Consider the following 25,586-nt stretch of genomic DNA (forward strand, 5'->3'; position numbering starts at 1 on the left):
TGGGTTGTGGGGGAATGGGGTTGTGGGGGTATGGGGGTGATGGAGTGGTGGGGGTATGGGGGTGACTGGGTTGTGGGGGTATGGGGGTGACGGAGTGGTGGTGGTATGGGGGTGACGGAGTGGTGGGGGTATGGGGGTGACGGAGTGGTGGGGGTATGGGGGTGACGGAGTGGTGGGGGTATGGGGGTGACGGAGTGGTGGGGGTATGGGGGTGACGGAGTGGAGGGGGGTATTGGGGTGACGGAGTGGTGGGGGTATGGGGGTGACGGAGTGGTGGGGGTATGGGGGTGATGGGGTTGTGGGGGTATGGGGGTGACTGGGTTGTGGGGGTATGGGGATGACGGAGTGGTGCGGGTATGGGGGTGACGGAGTGGTGGGGGTATGGGGGTGACGGAGTGGTGGGGGTATGGGGGTGACGGAGTGGTGGAGGTATGGGGGTGACGGAGTGGTGGGGGTATGGGGGTGACGGAGTGGTGGGGGTATGGGGGTGACGGAGTGGTGGAGGGTATGGGGGTGATGGAGTGGTGGGGGGTATGGGGGTGACGGAGTGGTGGGGGTATGGGGGTGACGGAGTGGTGGGGGGTATGGGGGTGACGGAGTGGTGGGGGTATGGGAGTGGTGGGGGTATGGGGGTGACGGAGTGGTGGGGGTATGGGGGTGACGGAGTGGTGGGGGTATGGGGTGACGGAGTGGTGGGGGTATGGGGGTGACGGAGTGGTGGGGGTATGGGGGTGACGGAGTGGTGGGGGTATGGGGGTGACAGAGTGGTGGGGGTATGGGGGTGACGGAGTGGTGGGGGTATGGGGGTGACGGAGTGGTGGGGGTATGGGGGTGACGGAGTGGTGGGGGTATGGGGGTGACGGAGTGGTGGGGGTATGGGGGTGACGGAGTGGAGGGGGGTATTGGGGTGACGGAGTGGTGGGGGTATGGGGGTGACGGAGTGGTGGGGGTATGGGGGTGACGGAGTGGAGGGGGGTATTGGGGTGACGGAGTGGTGGGGGTATGGGGGTGACGGAGTGGTGGGGGTATGGGGGTGACGGGGTTGTGGGGGTATGGGGGTGACTGGGTTGTGGGGGTATGGGGATGACAGAGTGGTGGGGGTATGGGGGTGACGGAGTGGTGGGGGTATGGGGGTGACGGAGTGGTGGGGGTATGGGGGTGACGGAGTGGTGGGGGTATGGGGGTGACGGAGTGGTGGGGGTATGGGGGTGACGGAGTGGTGTGGGTATGGGGGTGACGGAGTGGTGTGGGTATGGGGGTGACGGAGTGGTGGGGGTATGGGGGTGACGGAGTGGTGGGGGTATGGGGGTGACGGAGTGATGGGGGCGAGGAAGCAACTGGGTTGTGGGGGTATGGAGGCGACTGAGTTGTGGGGGTATAGGGGCAACTGGGTTGTGGGGGTATGGGGGTGACTGGGTTGTGGGGCTGTGGGGGTATAGGGGCATTGTGCAGGGACTGATGGTTGTGTGTTGCACATTGAGATGCAGGGTCTGAACCCACTCATGTATGCCTGTGCCCGGGGCGATGAGGCCATGGTCCAGGTGTTGCTGGATGCTGGAGCCGATGTGAACTGTGAGGTAAGGACAGGTTTGTTTTTCATTGGACCAGCGAAGTAGGACAATCTTTCCCCATACCCCTCAGTTCCTACTAAACAACTTTCCCACTCCATTCTTGTCCCCATTCCCTGTAATGCCATAAGAGGGTCGCATTGTAGTGGCACCAGGGCTGTCCTTCAGAAAGGGCCCTCAGTCTCCACTGCACATCTGGAGTCCCATTTGTGTGGGGAGGGTGGGACATCCTGGAGTCCTGTTGGTTTTTGGGGGTGGGGGGAGTCTAAGGGTCTCCTGTGGGATTGATCCATGCCACAAGAACCAATCCAGGATCAGTTTCACTGCCATTGGTTGGATCTTGCTGTGTGTTTTGTGTTGTTCTCCAAAGTCATCCACCATTGGGTCACCATTGACCAGTGTCATGGAGGTGAAACTCTCCTTTCACCCCCATGACTGCCACTACTATCCTGTTTGTCCCACTGACTGTAGGCTGTGGCATTCAAGGTTGTTGTATCCTGTGAGGGCCACAGGCAGTGACCCGCCCTTTTGTGGATAAATCTCCACTGGGACCTCTGTCAGCCCCATGTGAGATCTGTAGTCACATTCTCCTTCACCACAGCTCAGTTGGGAATTGCCAGTCTGTCCCCTGTACTCCTGCAGCACCAGACCCTGTCGTGGTTTGTGTGCTCAGGGGCAGTTCTGTCGTGTTCCTCCCATCCCCTCGCCCCACCAAAGCTGCGGCAAGAGTAGGTCCTAGTGCAGTCTGTGCCCTGTTCTTCACTCTTACTCATTTCTTGCACCTACAGGTTCCTAGTCCATCCCACAGATGCCCGTCTGTCCCACCGGATGCCCGCCATTGGACAGCCCTCACACTTGCCGTCCTCCATGGACATGTGGCCATTGTTCAGGTAATCCTGTGTGCTCGGTTCCATGATCTACCATGCATTGCTGATCAAAGGGCTTGCTTTGATTTGGGGAAGGGGGAGGAGAATCCGTGTAACTGGGAGCGATTTATCTGACCCAGACAAGTCCCTTGAACTTTCTAGCGGAGAGTGGTGGAAGCATCTGGGTGAGGCGAAGAGACCCAGAGCTGGGAGGTGGGATTAATGCAGAGGGGGGATCAACAGCATGGATCTGGTGGGCTGAATGGCCTGTTTCTGTGGAATGATAATCTCTCCCTTCACAATCCCCTCACTGTGCTTTCTAGATCCCAACCATCCTCTCCAAGGAGAAACCTCTTCCTCTTTTCCCCTCTCAACCTCACCCTCAACATTCCCGCAGTGTTCAGTGATTTTGGATTGAGGAAGGTTTCTCTTATCGGTTCCCCTTAGCTGCCACCTCTTGGAGGGAACCAAACCCGACATCATTCCCGGCAATGTCCTCTGCATTGTCTCCACTGAAAACACATTGTCCTGTTTGGTGGCAATACTCCAACTATGGTCTAACCAATGTTTTAGGAAAGTAGCATTCTGTCCCCGGACTAATGAATCACCCACTTTATCTTCCTGTGTTGTCAATTTCAACAATCCATCCCTTGAGCTTGCCCTTTATGGGATCTGTCCTGCCCCCCATCACCTCTTGCACGTCAGGACTAAATTCCATCCAATTTCCCATCCTTCTGTAGCTTGTGACCTTCCTCACAATCAGATCCATTATGTACATGACCAGCAGTGAAATCCAACAGTCATCCCTGTGTACACCATTGGTCACAGCCTTTCAGTCCCAAAGACAACCTTCCCCCATCACACTGTTACCAAGCCAGCCTCTAATCTCACTTGCCAACTGGATTTCATGGGCTCTGTGAGAGCTTGTTTGAATACCTTTGTGTTCTCTTGCTTTGTGAAGGCTGTTCTGTGGAGTGTTGTGTGTGTGACCAGTCTGCAGAGACAGAGACTCGAGCATTCTGGGACAGTGAGAGCAGGTGAATGTGTTGATTCTGAGCATTTGGAAGCCAGAATAACCACCGAGGCTTTACTGACCATCCAAAGATGAGGTAGAGGCCCAATCTCGCTAGAGGGTCCTTACCCAAACAGGTGGCCATTCCTCTGCCTGATTCAGTGTCCCTCCAGGTTCTCTCTATCCATATGCTCTGCCTTCTAACAGTGGTTTTCCTGCTTCACATGTCAATGATCAGCTCTACATGGAGAGCAGGATCACCCAGAGGAACACAGCTGCCCCCCCCCCCCCCTCCCTCCTCTTACAGGAACCCTGCATGGACCCTTCCCTCTGCTCCATTCTCTCTCAACCCTGCTCACCACTCTGGCCTCTTACAAAGTCTTTCCTCCCCAACAGTTTGGATTTGAGTTCAACTCTCTGTTTGGAGAGAGTAGTGAAGCTTTGCCTTGCCTTGTTCGTAAGAACGTTCTCTTTTCTGCAGCTGTTGCTGGATGCTGGAGCCGAGGTTGAAGGCTCCCTTGGAGAAGGTGGTGAGAATTACTCCGAGACCCCCTTACAGCTGGCGTCAGCATCTGGTGAGTTTGTGACCGTCTCGAGCATCCTTCCACGTGCACAGCTGGAGAATGATTCAGTGTTGAGAAATCAGTGGGTTCCAAACATTTCACCTCGACTACATTGACACTGAGCCTGTGCCTCTGGTTCACAGAATTATCAACTTTTTGGGAAAAGGATCCCTTGGGGGCAACACAAAGTTGGGGTTAACGAGCCCCTCTCCACAACTGAAGCCCCATGGTTGAAGAATTCAGCTAGGCTAGTCAGATTCTCCCAAATCCACAATCTGTCCCACTATGGGACCAGAGCAGCAAGGGAACGTCACCGGACAGGGAACATGTATCACCACTCCACTCACTGAGCACTGGAGGATTTGGTAACCTTCAACGATTGTGTTTTCCAGGGGAAACAACCTCCTTGCTTCTATCTTTTCATTTCATAATTTTGTTCCAACCTGGTGAACTTCCTCTGTACCACATTCAGGACCAGGATATCCTTAAGTAAGGAGACCAGAACTGCACTCACTTCTCCAGATGCAGCCTCACCAATCAGTACCTTGTACAGTGTAGCAAAACCTCCCTCTTCTTAAGTTCAATCCCTCTGGCAATGATCTTAGTAAAAACTCATTGCTGGAGGAGAAAAAAAAGTGGTTTGCCAGAGCCTAGAAGGGCCGAAGGGGCCTGTTTTTGAGCAGTAGTGTTCTAAGGTTCTAACTCAGTTGGACAAACAGTGTCACTTTAAGGCCAACATCCTATTTTCTTTTTTGATGACTTGAAGCAGCTGGAAAAACCAGCCATTTTTGATTTATGCACAGGCACTCTGTGGTCCATCCACATAATGGCCTGCTCCAGTTTTTTGCCATTTAAGTAATAATCTGATCTATATTTCCTTCCAAGGTAGGTGACATTTGTATTCCATCTGCCAGACCCACAACCACTCACTCAACATGTCCATATCCCTCACATCCTCTACACTTTGCTCTTCCACTCTATTTAGTCATCAGGAAACTTGGTAACGCCACGCTGGGTCCCTCCTTGAAATTGTTTGTTTAATGTGAACAGTTGGGGGCCAGCACAGATCCCTGCAGAACTCCGCTTGTGCTAACTTGCCTATTGTACCTATCTCTACCGTTTCCTGTGACTGATGAAGGCAGGCATGTGAGACCATTTTGGTGGAACTCTACTTGGATGTCTCTGTTGCACTACCCTCTCCTCAGCCCTAGTTTACTGTACAAGTCCTTTCCTTTTTTAACCTCCCAAAGTGCAACATCTCACTTATCTGAGATAAATGCCATCTGTCATTTCTTGGCCCATTTTCCAAGTTAATCTAGATCCTTTTGTAAATTCAGATAACCTTCACTATCCATCACACTACCAATTCTGACATCATCTACAAACTTAATAACCACGTGAACTACATTGTCAACCAAATGGGTAACAGTTAGCCTAGCAGTTAGTGCAACACTGTTACAGCCTGGTGTTTGAATCCAGCACTGTCTGTAAGGAGTTTATACGTTCTCTCCGTGTCTGCATGGGTTGTGTCTGGTTTCCTCCCACACTTTAAAATGTACTGGAGGTGTAGGTCAATTGGGTGTAACTAGGTGTACAGGAAGGGCCCGTTACCATGCTGGATTTCAGAGTGTTTTTGGCCAGGAAGTGGTTTTGTTGTGGTTTCAGGTGACATGGAACTGGTGAGTTTGCTCCTGGAGAGGGGGGCTGACACCCTGATGGGGACCATGTCCAGGAACGGCATCAGCACTGCACCTTACGGTGACATGAGTCCATTCAGCCAGGCTGCTGCTCATGGACACAGGTAACCATGGTAGTGGGAGGGAGGCTGATTCTGGTGTGTGTGAGGTGGATAGAGAGTCGGGGGTAATAGCTTCCGTTTGTGGGGCATGAGGGGCTGTTTCTCTGTTGCCTGGATCAGTGCCTGGGTTGTCCCACCTCTGGTCTGCCATGTCCCACGCTTGTGGGGGGGGGGGGTGTTGCCGTGGCTCACATGAGGGGGGCTGCTGTGTCCCACCCTCAGGGTTGGGGGGGGGGGGGGTTGGTCTGGTGACCATTCTCCGCCATCTCCTACACTTTATCCTGGTTTTCTGCCTATCCAGGGATGTGTTCCGCAAGCTGCTGGCCCACTCGGAGGAAGTGAGGGATGTGCTGTCGCTGGAGGAGATCCTTGCTGAGGGGAGGGAGCACATGGGGGGTAACCCCAGCCCCACAAAATCCAGTCACAGCAAGGCCCGGCTGTGTGCTCTGAAGGAGGCCCTGTACCACAGCTCAGAGCACGGGTTCCTGGACATCAGCATGGACTGCAGGGGCCTTGGTCAGTGTTGGCACCACCTCCCAGGGATCATGCCGTGAGCCAATCAACACTTCCCCAACTGAACCAGCCTCACTAGATGTTACTACGCACGTGTTTGGGTCACATTAACAACCCTTCCCCTCGTCTCAGGGTTTTGGAAGTTTAATGTTCTGTGCCTGAGCCCACTGCTTTCTCTACACTTTCTACTCATCCATGTTATCCCATCCAATTAGATGAGATGGGAGCAGCATGGTTAGTGCATTGCTGTTACAGTGCCAGTGGCTGGAGTTTGAATCCAGCGCAGTCTGGAAGGAGATTGAACATTCTCCTCACGTCTGTGTTGCTTTTCCCTGGGGGGGGGGTCCTGTTTTCTTCCTCTCCTCAAAACGTACAGGAATTGTAGGTTAATTGGGGTATTTGGGCCGCACAGGCTAATGGGCCCAAAGGGCTTGTTACCGTACTGTACATCTAAATCTAAATTTTAAATTTATTCATTTGATTAAATGTGAAATGGGTGGTGTGCTCCAGAATGTGGAGGTGGGAGCAGTTGGACCTCGAGTCCCAGTGCTGTGTATAACCTGCGTCAGTCTGTAGTGTGGAGTGGGGCAGCAGTCTGGCCTGTGTGACTCCACCTCTCTTACGTAGGGGTTCCGTGGAGCCTGCATTCCTGGTTACTGTCACTGGAGACGGCGTTCCAGCAGCACCGCAGGCCGGTGATCCAGTGCCTCCTGAGGGAGTTCGGCACCATCAAAAAGGAGGAGCACAGTGAAGAGCTTCTCCTTCAGGGGCTGTCTCTTCTCTTCAACATCCTGAAGGCCTGCAAGGTAAGGCTATGCCACCAGTGCGTCCAGATGACACTCCAAGGAACAGTGAGGCTTGCAGGACTGTCCAGCACTGGAGGGAGAGACAGCAGGGAACTTGTTGGGATGGACAGGTGTATCAGAGCTGGAGGTTGTTTAGCCCACTGTGCCCGTGCCAGCTCCTTCATAGATGGGACCCATTTGCTCCATGTTGATATTGAAATGTGGGATCATGATAGTCAAACAAGGATGCGGTGGGTCAGAGGCTGCCTGTGATGTGGTACAATCTTAATGTGCAGGTTACAGGCTTCTCAGCACTGGGCAATGGTGGAGATAAAGACAGTGTGAGGAGGTGAGAGAGATGAGTGCGGGGAGGAGAAGGTGAAGGAGACGTGGATGAGCTGAGAGGAGTTGTATGAGGAGGTGCCTGGCGTTAACAGAGCAGAGAGGAAAAGCATTGGGGGTGTGATCGAAGGGGAAGGCTGTGGAGTGGATGGGGAGTTGGCAATGGGGAGAAGAGGAACAGGGATCAGGAATGGGGGATTGGAACCAGGTGGGGATGGAGTGCAGACGTGACTGGAGGTGGGGTACAGGGATCGGGGTTGGAGTGGGGTTGGGGATCAAGGAGCATGGGACGGGAGTGGGGTTGGGGATCAAGGAGCATGGGACGGGAGTGGGGTTGGGGATCAAGGAGCATGGGACGGGAGTGGGATATGGGGGATCATGGTTGGAGTGTAGGTTTGGGGGGGTCAGGGCGAGAATGATGTCAGAAGTCACTGAGTTGAGCAACTGAGACTGGAGGCGGTTCCCCGAAAATGTAAGTGGTGAGCAACAGGAGGCAAGGAATTTACCAGCAAAATGTTGGAGGCTGTAATCAAGAGGAAATTGCAAATTGTGCAGGAAAGCTGAGTGGAATCAAACCCTGTCATCGTGGTGTTATGAAAGGAAACGTTGGTGGAGGCATTTGACAAGGTGCTACATGTGAGGCTGATGCATGAATGAAGAGCCAGAGGTGTTGGAGGAAGGTGGTGTGTTGCATGGACTGAATTGTGGCTGTCACGTAGAAATCAGAATGTTGGAATAGATGGCCCTCCGGCTGGTGGGATGGACCGGTGGGGTTCCCCAGGGATTGGTTCTAGCTGGAAGGGCCAGCTGTACGAGGGCATTGTGGTTCTGTATCGAGATGGAGCAAGTGTTTGGGGGAAGATGTGTCAAATGGAGTTTAATATGGGGTCAAGCACCTCAATAACAAAACCCAGAGGTGGATCCTTGCCTCAATACAGAGAGACTGTGAATGAGTGCGGTTTGGAGGGATTTGGGTGTTCTCTTGAATGAATTAGAGTTGGCAGGCAGGCGGGTCCAATACACAGCTCAGGAGGCAAACCGCACGTTGGTCTTTATTGCAAAGAGGCTGGAGTTGGAGTACGGAGGTCTTGTTCCTGTTGGAGAGGCCACACTTGGAATACTCTGCCCAGTTCTGGACCCCTCACCAAAAAAAGGATCTAGTGGCACCCGAGGGTGTCCAAAGGAGATTCACTGGGATAATTCCTCATTCATGTGGCATTGGGAGCAGAGAAGAGGCTGTTGCTTCACACGTGGCCTGGCTAATCCGTGGGTAGGGTTGGATAGTTTGGATCTGTTCCTCAGAGATTAGAGGAATGAGGGTGTGGAACGAGTTGCTTTCTGATTTGGTAAATGCGGGTTCACTCTTAAGTTTTAAAAATAAATTGGATAGATACATGGATGGGAGAGGTCTGGAGGGTTATAGACTGAGAGAAGGTCAGTGTGACTAGCTGAATGATGTTTTGGCACAGACTAGAAGGGCTGAATGGCCTGTTTTCTGTGTTGTCTATTGATGACTTTGTTCAAACACAACATCCTGAAGGGATCAACAGGACAGATGTGGAGTTGTTTTCACTCATGTGAAAGTCAGAAACAAAGGGATTCCACTACAAGACAAGGGTTGATCATTTAAAACTGGAGAAATGTCCTCAGAGAGGAGAAATTCCTGGAATTCTGTCCGCAAGGGAATTGGAAACCAGATTACTTGGTCGAGTGAAGGTGGGGATGGGCAAATATTTGACAGGTTGAGGGTGATGGGGAACTGGAACGAAGAGGAGTGGAATCCATTGGAAGTCAGCCATAGTACCATGGAACACTATAATACAGAAAAAGGCCCTTCAGTCTTTTTAGTCTGTGCCAAACTATTATTCTGCCTTGTCCCACTGACCTGCACCCAGTCCATAGCCCTCCATACCCCTCCCATCCATGCACTTGTCCAAATTCTTCAATGTTAAAACTGAGCTCTCACTCGCCACTTCAGCTGGAAGCTTGTTCCACACTCCCACCACTCTCTGTGCGAAGTTCCCCTTAATATTCCCCCTAAACCTTTCCCCTTTCACCTATAATCCACGTCCTCTGTATCTCACCTCCTTCAGTGGAAAAAGCCCTGTCTATCCCCCTCATAATTTTAAATGCCTTTATCAGATCTCCCCTCATTCTTTTACATTCCAGGGAATAAAGTCCTAACCTACTTAACCTTTCTCTGTAACTTAGTTCCTGAAGTCCAGGCAAAATCCTAGTCAATCTTCTCCGCCCTCTTTCTATAGAATTGATATCTTTCCTGTAGTTAGGTGATCAAAACTGCACACAATCCTCCAAATTTGGCCTCACCAATGTCTTGTATAACTTCACCAAAATATGGCAACTCTTGACACCACCTCCAGCCATGGTCACACTGAATTAGTGGAGCAGAATCAAGGGGCTGAATGGCCACCTCTGCTTTTCCTCATTCATATGGCATTGGGAGCAGAGAAGAGGCTGTTGCTTCACACATGGCCTGGCTGATCTGTGGGTTGGGCCCAGTCAGGACTAGCTTTCACTGCTTCCAGTCGTTGTGATACTGGCACAGTCAGACCCAAGGTCAGAGGCTGGGATCTCTTGACGAGAGAGGCTGTGGTGGGAGCAGAGTGCCCTATGTCTGGAATGAGACAGCACCTCAGCAGGAGTTGAAGGGCCTGCTGTACCTGGGAGAGTGGCATAACCTGGGCCAGGCTCGCTGTTGCAACCTGCATTTGGGACCCTCGAGACAGAAAAAGTATGTGCCCAGATGCTGGTGACATGTTGGATTCTTCATCAATGTTCTGCAGGTGCTTTAAGTTGTATTGCGGTCATTGGTTCACTCAGACTTACTGAATTTTTAATTTTTCTCTTAGAATGAAGCAATCAGCCAACAGCTGGCAGTGATTTTTGCTCAGTGTTATGGCCCATTCCCAATCCCCAAATTCACAGCAATCAAAAGGAAACTGATTTCTCGGCTGGGTATGTACTCAATTTGGTGAAACTCAACCCAGCTTTATTTTTGTTTAACAATTAGTCTGCATTTTGTGTTACTTGTAAGTTAGTGAGAGTCAGCAGGTGCCTTGACGCTGCCTTCCCTTGCTGTGATTTATCACTGAATGGAAGGGGAAGCGATGGTGGGACACCCTAAAGGTTAACCTCCATGTTGAGTCAGTGGTGAAGAAGGTGAATGCAGTGTTGGAATTCTGATCTAGAGGGATAGGATATAAGAGCAGCGATGTGATGTTTATAAGGCACTGGTGAGGCCTCACTTGGAGTATGGGGAACAGTTTGGGGCACCTTAATTAAGGAAGGATGTTCTGGCATTGGGGAGGGTTCAGGGAATATTTTAAAAAACGAATTCCTGCAATGAAGGGATCAACATATGAGGAACGTTTGACGGCTCTTGATCTGGATTCCTTGAGGTTCAGAAGAATGAGGGGGGACCTCAGAGAAGCATTCTGAATATTGAAAGGCCTGGACAGAGTAGATGTGACAAAGTTGTTTCCCATGGTGGGGAAAGTCCAAGACAAGAGAGCACAACATCAGGATTGAAGGTGGCACCCATTTAAAACAGAGATGTGGAAGAATTTCTTTTGTCAGAGAGCAGTCAACCTCTGGAATTTGCTGCCGTGGGCAGCTGTGGATGCCAGGTTGCTGAATACGAAATAGGGGAAAGAGTCGGCCATCAGGCCCGTTGAACCTGCTCCGCCATTCAATGAGATCATTCTCTGTAAAATTCTATTGAACTGAACCTTAAATATGTTGAATGAAGTTGCCTCGACCGCTTCCCTCAGCGGAGAAATCCACAGATTCACGACTCTGGGAAAAACAGTTTTTCCTCATCTCCATCTTAAATCTGCTCCCCTGAATCTTGAGTCTATGTATTTAAGGAAGAGATTGATAGGTATCTGAATAGTCAGGGGAGAAGGTAGGGGGGTGGCGCTAATTGGGAGAATGGATCAGCTCATGATGGAACGGTAGGGCAGACGCAATGGGCCAGATGGCCTTGTGGTTTTATGGACTTGTGGGAAAGGATTGGTGCAGAACATCAGGAACCAGAACTAGTTTTATTGGGATGTTCAGAGACAAACCACTGGTGCTGTTGGAGTTTTGTAACCAAGGTAATGTGGTCAGCATTGGGGGTGTAATCCTTATTCAAAAACTGTAGCTAATTTGGCCAACTCCAGCATTGAGACTTGAAGGAAGTCTCTAAACAAATCCTGCACATTTCAAATCCATTCCATAGCAACACTGGAGTTGAAGGACGTGCAGGATTTATTTAAATCGGTCACATCGTAGAACAGGATTAAAGTTCCTTTTGGGAAAGATTAATCATACAATTTCACAAATACAAGTCCAAAAGTAGGTGTGATGAGTGAGTTGGATTGGGTTAAAGAATGCAACTGGTGGCAAACATTTTAACGAATTCCTGTGTGAAATAAAGACTTGATGGGAACAGTTGACATAGTTGTGACTAATGTGGTGGGTCAGTGGGTGGAGCCACTGCATCAGCCCCAGCAACTCTGGTTCAATCTATGTGGAGTTTGCTCATTCTCCCTGTACAAACCTGAGATGTGAGGGGAGTTGAGCGACTTGTCCACTGTAAATGTGAAAGTTTACATGCGTCTCCCTTTACACCTCTTGCACCGTGAATGATTCTTATATGAGCATTCAGACAGGTTATCTCTAACATTCATACAGCCGTGTAAAGAGCACAGGTTACAAGGTATAGAATTACAATGAAAAGGAAGATAGTTTGGCACCAGGGAAGGGCAACGTGAGAGCACTGCAGTGGGGTTCATTCAGGAGCCTGATGCCTGTGGAGAATAAAGTGCAGGTGCCTGCTTTCACACACAAGCTTTCTGGCTATTTTCTGGGCTGTGATGGGTCCTTCATCATGTTGGCTGCCTTTCCTATGTACTGGGAGATGCAGATAGAACCCATGCAAGGGATTAGTTTGCTCTGTCCGGAACTGTATTTGTCACCCTCTACAGCTTCTGATCTTCAGCAGCTCAGCTACCGTCCCACGGTGACATGCATCCAGCAAGTCAGTGTGTTCGTCTCAGGCCAGGTCATTGGAGATGATTATTTCCACGAACCTGAAGTAGGTCTACTCTTTCACTTCAGCATCATTAACGTGGACTGGGGTCTGAATTCTCCTGAAGGGTCTTTGGTCATTTCATGATGTTTAAAGTCTACCTTAGTTATCTGATGCTTGATTCCGTCTGCAAATTTGAACATGTAAGTGTGTGGGGGGGGGGGGGGGGTGGCGGGGGGGAGAATGAATGGAATGTGAGGAGAGTGAAATAGGATCAGTATTGGTGAGCACTGATTTGGTTGATAGATTGTTGAACAGTAATTTGGTGCCAAAGGGCCTGTTTGTGTTGAATGTCTTGATTCTCGATCACTGCCTTGATTGAGAAAACAAGGGGCTGTGGAGGTTACTGGAAATTGGGAAAATTGATATTGATGCCCTCTGGTTGGAGATTGGTAATTGGTCTTAAACATAGAAACATAGAAGATAGGAGCAGGAGTAGGTCATTCGACCCTTCGAGCCTGCTCCGCCATTCAACGAGATCATGGCCGATCTTAAAGTTCAGTACCCCGTCCCCGCCTTCTCTCCGTAACCTTTAATACCCTCATACTGAAGAAATAGATCTAATTCCCTCTTAAATAGATTTAATGAACCTGCCTCTACTGCCCTCTGTGGCAATGAATTCCACAGATTCACCACCCTCTTGACCAAAAGACCACAGTGGGAAAAATCTCATCTCATCGTGCTGAGCTCTGAGGCACCTCAAGGCCGTGGCTCAGCTGCTACTGGTCACGTTGCTGACTCGTGACTCCAGTTCCAACTGAATCATCAGGTTTGCAAGTGATGCAGCACATGAGCAACAACGATGAGTCGGCTCACAGAGAGGAGGTCGGGAGGCTCATAAAATGGGGTGAGAATAACAACCTGAGTCTCACCATGGACCAGACCAAAGAGATAACTGGGAACTCAGGGGAATGAAGGTCGACTACTCTCCATTGCACCTCACTGGTTCCGTCACACGGAGAGAGGAGAGCACAAAGCATAAGGGCCTATCGTGGACCCACAACACCTCCTAAGTCAGGAAGGAACAGCAGCAGCTACACTTCCTCAGGAAGTCAATAAAAGAGGAACTTCAAAACAGCCAAGATGATCACTGGGGTCTCCCTACCGTGCAGCACATAGTGTCAAAATAATTATAAACATTTAAATTCTATCTTTGTGTGTACATGTGATTATTGTGTGCACTGTGGTCTGGAGAAATGCTGTATCGTCTGGTTGTACATGAACAGTCAAATGATGAACTTGAGATGGAATCCAAGGTGTTCTAATTTATGTGGCCCCAACCTGACAGTAAGGTCAGATATGACGTTGTGGGGTGGGAAATGGAATTAAAGTCGTTGGCCACTGGGACGTCCATGTATTGTCTGACAGAGTGAAGGTGCTCCATGAAGTGATCTCCCAGTCTGTGTTCAGTCTCCCTGAGGAAGGGCAGGCCACATCAGGAGCACTGGATTACTCCTACAGATTCCCAATTAATGTGTTCCTTCACTTGGAAAGACTGTTTCGGACCCTAAATGATGGTGAGGAAGGTGTTGCATTTGGTGTGGTCATAGGTAGGTACTGGTGGGAAGGGACAAGTGGTGAGGGAGTTTCAGAGACAGCCATCATCACGGTGGGAAAGCTGTGATGGAAATTGAGGAGAATGATGTGTAAGGTACAGAGAGGCCATCATTGACTTTGGAGCAATTGGTTTTTTCATTGTGATCTGACATTCTGTAAATTGTGCTCTTTATACAACAGTATGAATGTTAGTCATAGCCTGTGGGTCTGCTCGCAGAAGAACCATTCTCATTTATGAGCTATCTAGTAACAAACTAATTTCTTGGCTGTTGCAGACAAAGTTCAGGGAATCAGGGTTATGGGGAAGTGCAGTTGAGAGCAGATGGGTGGGACAGGCTCCCGCCTCAAATGTGTGTGTCCGCCCTGAACTCTGTCATCTCTCCTAGACCCACAGTTTCTCAATAACAAGGAAATGTCTGATGTTACCTTCCTTGTGGAAGGAAAGCCATTTTATGCTCACCGTGTGCTCCTGTTCACTGCCTCACCAAAGTAAGTGCTCCTTTGTGGTCTGTTGTGGGGTTGGGGCAGACTGGAGGGTGGGGCGGGAGCCCGGCCACCAGCCTGGAGGTGGGGCAGGGCAGTTGTGGGGCAGAGGTACCCTTTTGCTATTGTGATAGTGTGGGGTGGGTGTGGACTGGTGCATGATGATGCCTCGAGTCCGACAGTCATACAGCCACCATGTCCATGCTGCCCAATAGAGAAGCATTAATGCCATCGGAGGGAAAGAAAGTCATAGAACACTACAGCACAGAAACAGGCCCTTTGGCCCACAGACCTGCAGTGAAACGCAAAAATCTGCAGACACTGTAATTGAAGTAAAAACATGATGCTGGAGAAACTCAGCAGGTCAAACAGTGTCTTTTATGCAGTAAAGGTAAAGATACAGAGCTGACGTTTGGGGCTTGAGCCCCTCATCAAGGGGAAAATGTCTTCAGGGGAGATCTGCACTTGGACCAGAGCCCTCCACACCCCTCCCATCCATGTACCTGTTCAATGTTCTCTATGATCCACCACTCTGTGGGTAGCTCATCTCACACTCACCATCGTCTAAGTGAAGTTTCCCTGTATGTTTCCCTTAAACATTTCACCTTTAACCCATGACCTCTCATTCTTGTCTCCCCTAACCTCAGTGGAAAAAGCCTGATTGAATTTACTCTGTCCTTGTCATATTTCCCCTCATTCTTCTGCACTCCAGGAAATCAAATCCTAACTTGTTTAATCTTTGCATGTAATTCAGTTCCCGAAGATCCAGCAACATCCTTGTAAATTTTCTCTGCACTCTTTCAATCTATGAATAAATTCCTTGTAGTGAGTGTCCAAAATTGCACACATCTAAAATTGGTCTCACCAGGATCTTGTGCCAACTTCCCCCTAACATCCCCACTCCTGGACTCAATACTTTGACTTCTGAAGGCCAACGTTACAAAAGCTCTCTTTATGACCCTTTTGACCTTGGCCCTTCTACGTCTGGATGATTTGATTGCTCATCTGGTGGACTCTGGCAATGTGTTCCAGGTACTCCCCACTCTGGGTGAAAAAGACATCCCTCAGATTTCCCCTGAATCTCCTCCTCTTCCCCTAAATTTCCTAGTTTTATCTACCTCTGATATGGGGAAAGTATCCTGTCGTCTACCAATCTATACTCCTCAGTCCTGTCCCCTCTGATCCTCTGTTGTGGGGAGATTGGCCCAGTCTCCTCTGGTGAATCCTGGCAATGTGCTGGTGAATCTCTGCCCCCCTCTCCAGTGCTACCATGGCTGTCCCACTGGAGCAGATGGTCTGTGAAGGGGGTTTGGGGTAATGCTGGAGATGAATACTTGAGTTTAGTCGACACTGTGCTGGGGTCCAGCCCTGGAGCAGGAAGTTGCAGTGATCAGCTGAGTGTGAGCCAGGTCCTGTGTGAAACTGAGCTGCTTCCCATGGTTTCTGCAGGTTTAAGATGCTGCTATCCAGCCGGATGCCCTCAGACAACCCCTGCAGCATCTTCATCGAACTTGGCCACATCAAGTACAACATATTCAAGGTGAGTAAAGTTGAGTAATGTTCCTGCAGGCAGATGTACCTCCACCCAGCTGCTGTTCACGCTCTCCCCTGTTCCAAACCCCTCTCCCCCAGCCAGTCTTTCCCCATCTTATTGGATGAACTTCTGCCCCTCTCCCCACTTGGGCTGATCTGGGGATGTGTACTCCACTCCACACTGTACAGGGTCTTGCATCCTAAATCTTGTCTCTGAAGTTGCCCAGGTGCAAGCGGGTGTTTAAAGGCCACACACCCTGGGCTTTATTGCAGATGTGTGCAGTTCTGGTTACTCACCTGCAGCCCGAATGTCATTGAGCTGCAAAAGTGCAGAGAAACCATGCAAATGTTGCTGGAGAAGTAGGGAGGGGCCTGAGAGTTTTCCAAAATTATGAGGGACATCTTCACAGGGCAGGGGAACCTAAAACTGCAGGACACAGGTTTAAGGAGGGTGGGGGACGATTTAAAGGGGCCCTGAGGGGCTCCTTCTTCGGAGGGTACTGGGTCTGTACAATGAGCTGCCAGAGGAAGGGAAGGAGGCAGGGACACTTACAATGATGCAAAGGCAATTAGACAGATCCATGGAAAGGAAAGGGATGTTGTCCAAGTTCAGGCAAATGGGACTAGTTTGATGGCATGGATGTGATGTTTCTGGCTTGTACAATTGACTGAACTATAGTTAATCCTTGCAGTGCTGGCCACATGCTCCAGTTTAGCTTCCATATGTTGAGGTGGATTGTCTTCAAGTGAGGAGTGTGGTCAGTTTTTCAGAAATGCCTTGCGCTTGGAGCTGTTCCCTTTGAATCGATACAAAGTCCTGACTTTCCTTTCTGTAGATGGTGATGCAGTACCTTTACTATGGAGGAACAGAAATCTTGCAGATTCGGAGCAGTGATATTCTAGAGGTGGGTTGGCTTGATATTTTTGTCACTGGCCTGGTTTGGACTTGGATTTCCTATGCAGGTAAGCCCCAGGATTTTCAGCCTTGTGGCTTAGGTGGGTGGGGAGCAGGTTTGGAGCAGGACAGTGAGGGTGATGGGGAGCAGGGAAAGAAGAGGAGGTGGTGAAGGAGAACATGACAGATGAAGGGTGGGCATTTTGGGAGTAGGGGACATTTATCATTTATGACTTTTGAAAGCGAAGTGATGCATTTTGGGAAATTGAGCCAGGGCAGGACATAGCGAATGTCAGAGATGTGAGGTGTTGTAGAACAGACAAATCTCGGGACATTGCTACAAAGTTCCCTGACAAATGTGGTATGAGGTCAGTTCTACAGCATGGAAATGGGTTCTTAGAGCTGCTGGAGACCCAGTACCTCTGATACTGCCTGTGTTTAGAGAAGAGACTTCCCTCCTCCTCTCTTCCCCCCCCCCCCACCCCCAAATAGGCTCTGTCCACATCTCCTGCTGCCTCAGAAAGGCAGCAGATGCACTGAAGCACCCATTTCACCCCAGACACACTCGTCTCCCCTCCTCCCATCAGGGGGAAGGCTGAATTGTGCATCATTTGGCTTATTGACCTTCCTTTTCATTGCAGTACTCTGTGCTCTTTTTTGCTTTTAAATAAAGACACATTAGCCACAGTGCAGTCTTCCAGCAGCCTCACCTGTGACCAGTGGGCAGCACAGTTGACGTAGTGTTTAGCCTGACACTGTTAAGGGCGCCAGTGTCCACGTTCGATTCCCGTGCTGTCTGTCAGTTTAGTTTGTACTTTCTGTGTGGGTTTACTCCTGGGGCTCTGGTTTCTTTCCACTCTTCAAAAACTTGTGGGGTTGTTGATTAATTGGTGTATTTGGGCGGCATGGGCTCAGTGACCTGTTACCGTGCTCTAGTTCTAAGGGGGAAAACATCTCTGCTGGGGCTCCTGCAGTTTCTTCCCACTGGGACCTAGGATGCACTTGGTAATTTCTTGATCTCTGGATGTTTTGATACCTTCAGCACCTCTTGTTCTGTAACATGAATTCTCTTCAACACGACGATTCCCCGGACTCCATGTCTTTCTCCACAGTAAATACAGATGAAAAATGTCCACATGCTCACCATCGTCTATGGGAAGTGGTGCTCTGGACCCAATTAAATTGTGCTTGAGGTGGAGATAATTACAATGTTTTAGATATTCAGACAGGTCCATGGATAGGGAAGATTGAGGGATATGGGCTGAATGCAGGAATGGGACTAGTGTAGATTGGAATGGTGGTTGGCATGACAATTTGGACAGGTGCTCGTTTGTGCTGTGCAAGTGTGACAATGGAGGGAGATAGTTTCCAGGTGCAGGGAGTTGAACTGGAAGAGTAGAGATGAGGGGAGAGGCCGTTAGTGGGTTTGCCTCACAGCCACCGAACTCTGCTCTTCTTCCACAGCTGATGTCCGCTGCACGGTTTTTCCAGCTGGAAGCTCTGCAGCGACACTGTGAGCTGGTCTGCACAAGGAACATCAGCACTGAGAACTGCGTGGAGATATACAACCATGCCAAGGTGAGCCGGGTCTCAGGGCAGCCAGTGATGAACATATAGCAGCTATGAGGAGTGCGAAGGGTCTCTGGGAACTGCAGTGTCCCAACTTTTGACACATGATGGATCATAGAAAATAGGTGTGAGAGCTATTCCATCATTCAATAGGATCATGGCTGATCATGTAATCTCAGTCTCCCATTCCTGCTTTCCCTCCAGACCCCATGATCCCTTTTCCCAATAGGACCACGTCCAACTCCCTTTGGGAATACATCCGATGAACTGCCCTCAGCAACTCTGACAGGGTTCTACGTTCACAGCTGAGTGAAGAAGTTTCTCCTCATTTCAATCCCTAAATGGCTTCCCCATCTCAGACTGTGATCTGGACAAGTCCAACATTGGGATCCGCCTTGCATCTGACCAGTCCCATCAGAATGTTGTCCCAATGAGATCTTCCCCTCCTGAATTAACCTCCTCCCCTCCCCGGTCCATCCATTCTCTTTGTATGTCATTCCTGCCAGGAACCATCTGGTGAACCTTTGCTGCACTGCCTCAATAGAAAGGTGAGGAGACCAGAAATTCACACAGCCCCTGATGTGGCCTCACCAAGGCCCTGGACAACTGCGTGGGTGGATGTGCAGTGTACCTGGAGAGTGGTCTCCTTGCAGATTCCCTGTTGTGGCTTCAGTGCACAGGGGGGGTGTGGATGTGTCACTGAGACCTGATTGAGGGGTGAGACAGAGTTCCCTGAGGACTCGCAAGAACCATCAACCATGCCTGGTGTTGGGAGATGAGTAAGGGTTTTCCTTGAGGTATCTGATGAACACCCAACTGGTAGAGCCTGTGCCCATTGCACTGCCAACAGGTCAGTGCTTCCAGTGAACACCTCTCCTGGTACAAACCTTTGGGTATATGGGGAAAGTTTCTTCAATCTCAACAGTCCTGGATCACTGCTGCTGGGCTGCTGTTCCCCTGGGACCCCTGTTCCTCCAGTCTGTCATTAAATATGTGCACCCAGCCACGTGCACATATGTTCTTGTGAGTGAGGAGCTGGCTGGGTGTTACTAACAGATCACTCTCATCTCCAGCCCGCTGGCTCTGTTCTGTCCCTCTCTTGCAGTTTCTCGAAGCCTCCCATCTTACTGCGTTCTGTGAAGGATACTTCCTGAAGAACATGGTCTCCCTGATGGAGAATGAAGCTTTCAAACAGCTGTTGTATCCCTCTGCTGAAGATTCCCAGGGACAACAGGTGCTGCAGGATTTGGAGACAGCGCTTGTGTCTCGGATCCAATCCATCTGCCTCTCGTCTTCCAAGGGAACTATTGTATGACCTGTGGTGGGGTTGAAGACTTGGTTCTGATGGGCAGTGAGAGCTAGCGACCCCGGTAACTGGCTCTGAGGCTGCCTCACCACACCCTGATTCCCAGCCAAGGGAGAGAGGAGTTCATAAGAGAATGGAGCTGTTGAGCCCAGCAGCCTGTGGGGTCTGCAGTCCCTGAGGGTGGGGCCTGGGCAGGCGCCTCCTCTCCTGTGACCAGCTGTTGATGATTGGGGACCCGGGGTCGATTATCTCTGTGCAACTGACTACATTTGGCCTGGGTGAGCAGAGACTCTCGCCCCATCTAGGATCCTTACTGTCATGTCCTTCCTGCGCAAGGAGCTGCCTCTGAAGCCTGCACACAAGCACGCTCGTACACATGTTAACCCAAGCACATATATGACTCCGTGCCCACGGGTGTGCAGGTCCACGAGCTCAGAGTTTACAGTGGGATTTCTCAATGTACAAGGCTACATTCAGTATGGAGGTGACTGCCTCCTTGACCTGGGGTCAGTAAATATTGAACTATGCAAAATGAAATAATGCATCTGACTAGAGAGTATAAGTATATTGCTATATTTCTAATATTCCTTAAATATTTCTGATATTGCTAGTGTTTGAAGGAGGTAAAGAATACAGTCATGTGGGCAAATTTTGCAAACAGACTTGCTGAAATGAAGATGGTGAATAAAACCACTCAGACAATTTAAAATCTATTCACTACTGAAAGTAGTATTATCTATTATCGAAGAAGTGACAATATTCAAATAATAGCTTCTGAAATAGATTTAAAAATGAGGGTTTTTTAAATATAAAGCTGATTTAAAGAAGCATCTCTTTTTTGTTAATGAGAAAGTTTTGGGCAAGGGTGCTGTGGTTAATGCTGTTCCAGCGATCCTGGATCTGCATAGGTTTCCACCAATGTTCCAAAGATATCTGGGTGGAAAAAGCTCCTGGGCTGCCAGGGCTTGTTACTGTGCTGATTCCAAAAACAAGCTGATTGAACCTTTCTGACAAATTGGGAAGCCTTGCATTGAAGAACTGCAGAATCAGATTTGCTCAGTAGAATGTCCATTCACCAACCTTGGGTCTTGGCCTCCCTCAGACAAGGTGAGGCAGAGGACAGACGTTACTGTAGGAATGGTTGGTGGAGTTAAAATGTTTGGCTACATGCTGCTCGAGTTTAGACCCACAAACAGGTGTTTGGTCTCACTGATGAAGGGGAGTCCACACCAGGTACACTGAATACAGGACATAAGGTTGGATAATGTGTGTGTGATGCACTATCTCACCGGTGAAAGGTCCATTTGTGGCCCTGGATGGAGGTGGTAGAGAGATGCAGACAAGTTCAGATGCAAACTGTCCCACCAGAACAGGTCCCACCTTCCCTGGAAGAGCCCAATGATTCAGAAACATGAAGCCCTCCCTCCTGCACCATGTCTTTAGCCACACGTTGAGCTGCATTATCTTCCAGTTTCTAACCTCACCAGCACGTGGCATGGGTAGTAATCCTGAGATCACCACCCTGCCCTTTAACCAATGCCCTGAGCTCTCTTTACAGGACTTCCTTACCCTTCTTACTCATGTCATTGATTCCCTGTATGGACCATGACATCTGGCTCCTCACCCACCCTCCTGAGAAAGCCATGATCTTGATCTGAGATATCTCAGACCAGGGAAGCAACATATCATCTGGGATACTCAAATCTCCTCCACGGAACCTCTTAACTGTCCCACTAACTAAGGAATCCCCTATCACTGCAGTTCACCTCTTTTCCTCCCTTCCCTTAGCCTCAACGCCAGACTCTGTGCCAGAGACCTTGTGCCTCGTACTTCTTCCACCCCTACTACTCATTATTGATGGGGATGGCCACAGGGGTGCTCTGCCTGTTCCCTTTCCCACTCCTGACTGTCACCCATCTACCCTCCTGCCTCTTAGGAGTGATAGTGTCCTTGTAACTCCTATCACCCCCTCTGACTTCCAAATGATCAGGAATTCATCCTATTCCAGCTCCAATTCTATAACACAGCTTGGCAGGAGCTGCAGCTGGATGCACTTCTTACAGATGAAGTTCAAAATCAGGTTTATTGTCAGAGAACTTGCATGTCATCACATACAACACAGATTCTTTTTTCTTGTGGGTGAAGCAGAATTACTTAATGGTAGTGCAAACAAACTACTCAAGGAAAGATGCATAAATGAGAGAAATATAAACAAACTGCAATATAGAAAATTTCAGTAACAAAGTGCACAAGTCTCTAAACAAATCCCTGATTGAGTTTGTTGTGGAGTCTGATGGTGGAGGGGGAGCAGCTGTTCCTGAACCTGGTGGTGCGAGTCTTGTGGCACTGAAACTTCATTCCTGACGGCAGCAGCGAGAACAGAGCGTGTTATGATCGCTGCTGCTCTCCGACAGCAGTGGGGGAGGGTTTTGCCTGTAATGTCCTGAGCTGTGACCACTACCTTTCAGAAGGTTTTACGCTCCAGAATATTGATGTCCCTGTACCAGACCATGATGTAGCCGGTCAGTATACTTACCACCACCCTTCTGAAAACATTTGCCAGGGTTTCTGGTGACATATCAAACCCCTGAGGAAGTACAGGTGCTGATGTGCTTCCTTCCTGATGCCATTAGTGTGTTGGGTCCAGGAAAGATCCTCTGGATAGTGACTCCCAAGAACTTAAATTTGTTCACCCTCTCCACCTCTGATCCCCAAAAGATCATTGGGAGGCAATGGGTGCAGTTACCGCTGGGCGGCGCTAGGAGGCAGTGGGTGCAGTTGCTGGCGGGCGGCACGAGTTGGTGGGAGGATGCAGTACTGAAGGGCGACGCGAGGTGGGGTGCAGTACTGGAGGGCGGCGCCAGGTGGGGTGCAGAACCGGCGATCGGCGCTAAGCGGCAGTGGGTACAGTAACGGTAAGCGGCGCTTGACGGCAGTGGGTGCAATTACTGGCGGGCGGCGCGAGGTGGGGTGCAGTACCGGCGGGCGGCGCGAGGTGGGGTGCAGTACCGGCGGGCGGCGCGAGGTGGGGTGCAGTACTGGAGGGCAGGGCTAGTTGGCGGTGGTGCACTGGAGTGGGGTGCAGTACTGGAGGGCGGCGCCAGGTGGGGTGCAGAACCGGCGATCGGCGCTAAGCGGCAGTGGGTGCAGTAACGGTAAGCGGCGCTTGACGGCAGTGGGTGCAATTACTGGCGGGCGGCGCGAGGTGGGGTGCAGTACCGGCGGGCGGCGCGAGGTGGGGTGCAGTACCGGCGGGCGGCGCGAGGTGGCGTGCAGTACTGGAGGGCAGGGCTAGTTGGCGGTGGTGCACTGGAGTGGGGTGCAGTACTGGAGGGCGGCGCCAGGTGGGGTGCAGAACCGGCGATCGGCGCTAAGCGGCAGTGGGTACAGTAACGGTAAGCGGCGCTTGACGGCAGTGGGTGCAATTACTGGCGGGCGGCGCGAGGTGGGGTGCAGTACCGGCGGGCGGCGCGAGGTGGGGTGCAGTACCGGCGGGCGGCGCGAGGTGGGGTGCAGTACTGGAGGGCAGGGCTAGTTGGCGGTGGTGCACTGGAGTGGGGTGCAGTACTGGAGGGCGGCGCCAGGTGGGGTGCAGAACCGGCGATCGGCGCTAAGCGGCAGTGGGTGCAGTAACGGTAAGCGGCGCTTGACGGCAGTGGGTGCAATTACTGGCGGGCGGCGCGAGGTGGGGTGCAGTACCGGCGGGCGGCGCGAGGTGGGGTGCAGTACCGGCGGGCGGCGCGAGGTGGCGTGCAGTACTGGAGGGCAGGGCTAGTTGGCGGTGGTGCACTGGAGTGGGGTGCAGTACTGGAGGGCGGCGCCAGGTGGGGTGCAGAACCGGCGATCGGCGCTAAGCGGCAGTGGGTGCAGTAACGGTAAGCGGCGCTTGACGGCAGTGGGTGCAATTACTGGCGGGCGGCGCGAGGTGGGGTGCAGTACCGGCGGGCGGCGCGAGGTGGGGTGCAGTACCGGCGGGCGGCGCGAGGTGGCGTGCAGTACCGGCGGGCGGCGCGAGGTGGGGGTGCAGTACCGGCGGGCGGCGCAAGGTGAATGTAGTTAGGTGGTGATGCAATGCATAACTGCTGGGCGGCTTTTGGTGGCAGTGCGTGCAGTACCGGCGGGGAGCGATAGGTGGTGCGGCTCGGGCACTGGAATTAGACCGGAAATGAGGCGTGGTCGACGTCATTTCCTCTTAATCTGAAAGGCGCTGGAGAGATGTCGAGCTTCATTCCGTGCATCAGTTGGGTTCCCCGCGGGGCGGCCCGGGAAATCCCGGAGAAGGTCAGGGGAGTTTATTGACCGTCAGGGTGAGGGGGGGGGGGGGTCACTGACCATCACGGTGACGGGGTGGGGGGTCAGGCCACTTACCGTTATGTTGAGTGAGCGGGTGTTCGCTGACAGTCACGGTCACAGTAAGGGGGCAGTTAGCTGACAGACATGGTGGGGGGGTCACTGACTGTTACGGTGATGGGGGGGGGGGGTCACTGACCATCCTGGTGTGAATGTGCGGTGTCGTGTGGAGATGAAGGCTGATCTCTCACTGGGCAGGTTTTCTCCCAACACTGATCTGAGTTCTAGCCCACACCCCCAAGTCCCCTCATCTGCCTGCCAGCGTCCTTTACTTGGTTGATCCACACCCCAAGGCTGGTTCAAATGATCATCCCACAATGAAGAATCTCAAGAAGATTGAAATCAACATCCAATGGGAGGACGTAGAAAATCTTGGCAGATGATTTTGAGCCATGTGGTGGCGCAGGGGACCTAACGATACTCGTCGCTTGCTGTTGGCCCTTGATCCTGTGTTTTTATGTGATTATTGTGTCATTCCTTTCCTAGGTTGACCTGACTAAACAGGAGCTGGAGCAATTCATCCTGAATGCACAGGAAGAGTTTGAGTGAGTATCTCAACCTGTACAGGTACACAATCCTTTATCTGGACATCTAAAATCTGGAATGCTCCAAAATCCAGTATTTTTTTCCTTGTGCTGGTACAGCAGAAGGAGAGAGAGAGAGATAGCAGCGCGATTCGGGCGAGGGGGAGGGAGAGACACGGCAGCACGACTCGGGTGGGGGGGGGGAAGAGAGAGATGTCAGCACGACTTGGGGGTGCGAGGGTGAGAGAGATGCCACCGCAACTGGAAGGGGGTGGATACAGCAATACAATTGGGGTGGGCTTAAATCTGGGACAGCTGGCTTTTGTTCTGAAATCTGGAAGAATCTGAAATTCAGAACACCCTTTTCCCCAAGGGTTCCGGATAAAGGATTGTGTACCTATACTGATGTGTGAGCATAAGATGTTGGATATAGGGCATTCAGACTGTCAATACTACCCTTCCTCTCAGTATAATTGTGGCTGTTCATGTAACTGCAATACCTTGTTCTTGCTTTCCATATCCATTGGTCCCTCTAGCTTCAACAACTCTCTGTAATAGGAAGTTCTACAATTTCACAATATTCTCAGTGAAGAAATTCTCGACTTAGTTCTTATCCTTTGACAGTGATCTTTGTTGTGGACTTCCCCAATGTCAGGAACATTCTTCCTGCATCTGTGACCTGTCATAATTTTTATGTCTCAATGAAATCTCCTCAATTCCTCAGAGTATCACCCTGCTCTGTCCATTCTTTCCCTCAAAGGCAAGAATGTTCTACTTCGGGCCTCAGATATCAAAACTTTGCACAATACTCAAGGTGTGGCCCTATG

At 50.8% G+C, this 25,586-nt stretch overlaps 2 protein-coding genes across 7 annotated transcripts in view; both read left to right on the forward strand.

Annotated features, from left to right (window-relative positions):
• Positions 1 to 20,598, forward strand: part of btbd11b (BTB (POZ) domain containing 11b) — a 48,791-nt gene extending 28,193 nt beyond the window's left edge. The window contains exons 6-17 of one of the 5 annotated variants that reach the window (XR_011346845.1): positions 1,482 to 1,577; positions 2,357 to 2,458; positions 3,928 to 4,021; positions 5,675 to 5,810; positions 6,109 to 6,323; positions 6,948 to 7,126; positions 10,318 to 10,423; positions 12,439 to 12,548; positions 14,486 to 14,588; positions 16,032 to 16,122; positions 16,952 to 17,020; positions 18,475 to 18,493. Coding sequence is in view for 4 of the 5 variants with exons in the window: in XM_069904498.1 (XP_069760599.1) it covers positions 1,482 to 1,577; positions 2,357 to 2,458; positions 3,928 to 4,021; positions 5,675 to 5,810; positions 6,109 to 6,323; positions 6,948 to 7,126; positions 10,318 to 10,423; positions 14,486 to 14,588; positions 16,032 to 16,122; positions 16,952 to 17,020; positions 18,475 to 18,588; positions 19,685 to 19,894 (1,515 nt within the window). In the remaining variant the exon portion in view is untranslated. Of the gene's footprint in view, positions 1 to 1,481; positions 1,578 to 2,356; positions 2,459 to 3,927; positions 4,022 to 5,674; positions 5,811 to 6,108; positions 6,324 to 6,947; positions 7,127 to 10,317; positions 10,424 to 12,438; positions 12,549 to 14,485; positions 14,589 to 16,031; positions 16,123 to 16,951; positions 17,021 to 18,474; positions 18,589 to 19,684 lie in introns of those variants that run through there. The other 4 variants (XM_069904498.1, XM_069904499.1, XM_069904500.1 and 1 more) reach the window with 4 other exon arrangements.
• Positions 20,599 to 24,058: 3,460 nt separating this feature from the next.
• The window catches only part of pwp1 (PWP1 homolog, endonuclein), a 47,702-nt gene continuing 46,174 nt past the window's right edge, over positions 24,059 to 25,586 (forward strand). For both annotated transcript variants that reach the window (XM_069904516.1, XM_069904517.1), the window contains exons 1-2: positions 24,059 to 24,166; positions 24,722 to 24,780. In XM_069904516.1, coding sequence (XP_069760617.1) covers positions 24,101 to 24,166; positions 24,722 to 24,780 — 125 coding nt within the window. In that variant the 5' untranslated portion in view covers positions 24,059 to 24,100. The remainder of the gene's footprint in view (positions 24,167 to 24,721; positions 24,781 to 25,586) is intronic.

Source organism: Narcine bancroftii, chromosome 11, assembly GCF_036971445.1.
Source record: "Narcine bancroftii isolate sNarBan1 chromosome 11, sNarBan1.hap1, whole genome shotgun sequence".
In the NCBI taxonomy this organism is placed as follows: Eukaryota; Metazoa; Chordata; class Chondrichthyes; order Torpediniformes; family Narcinidae; genus Narcine; species Narcine bancroftii.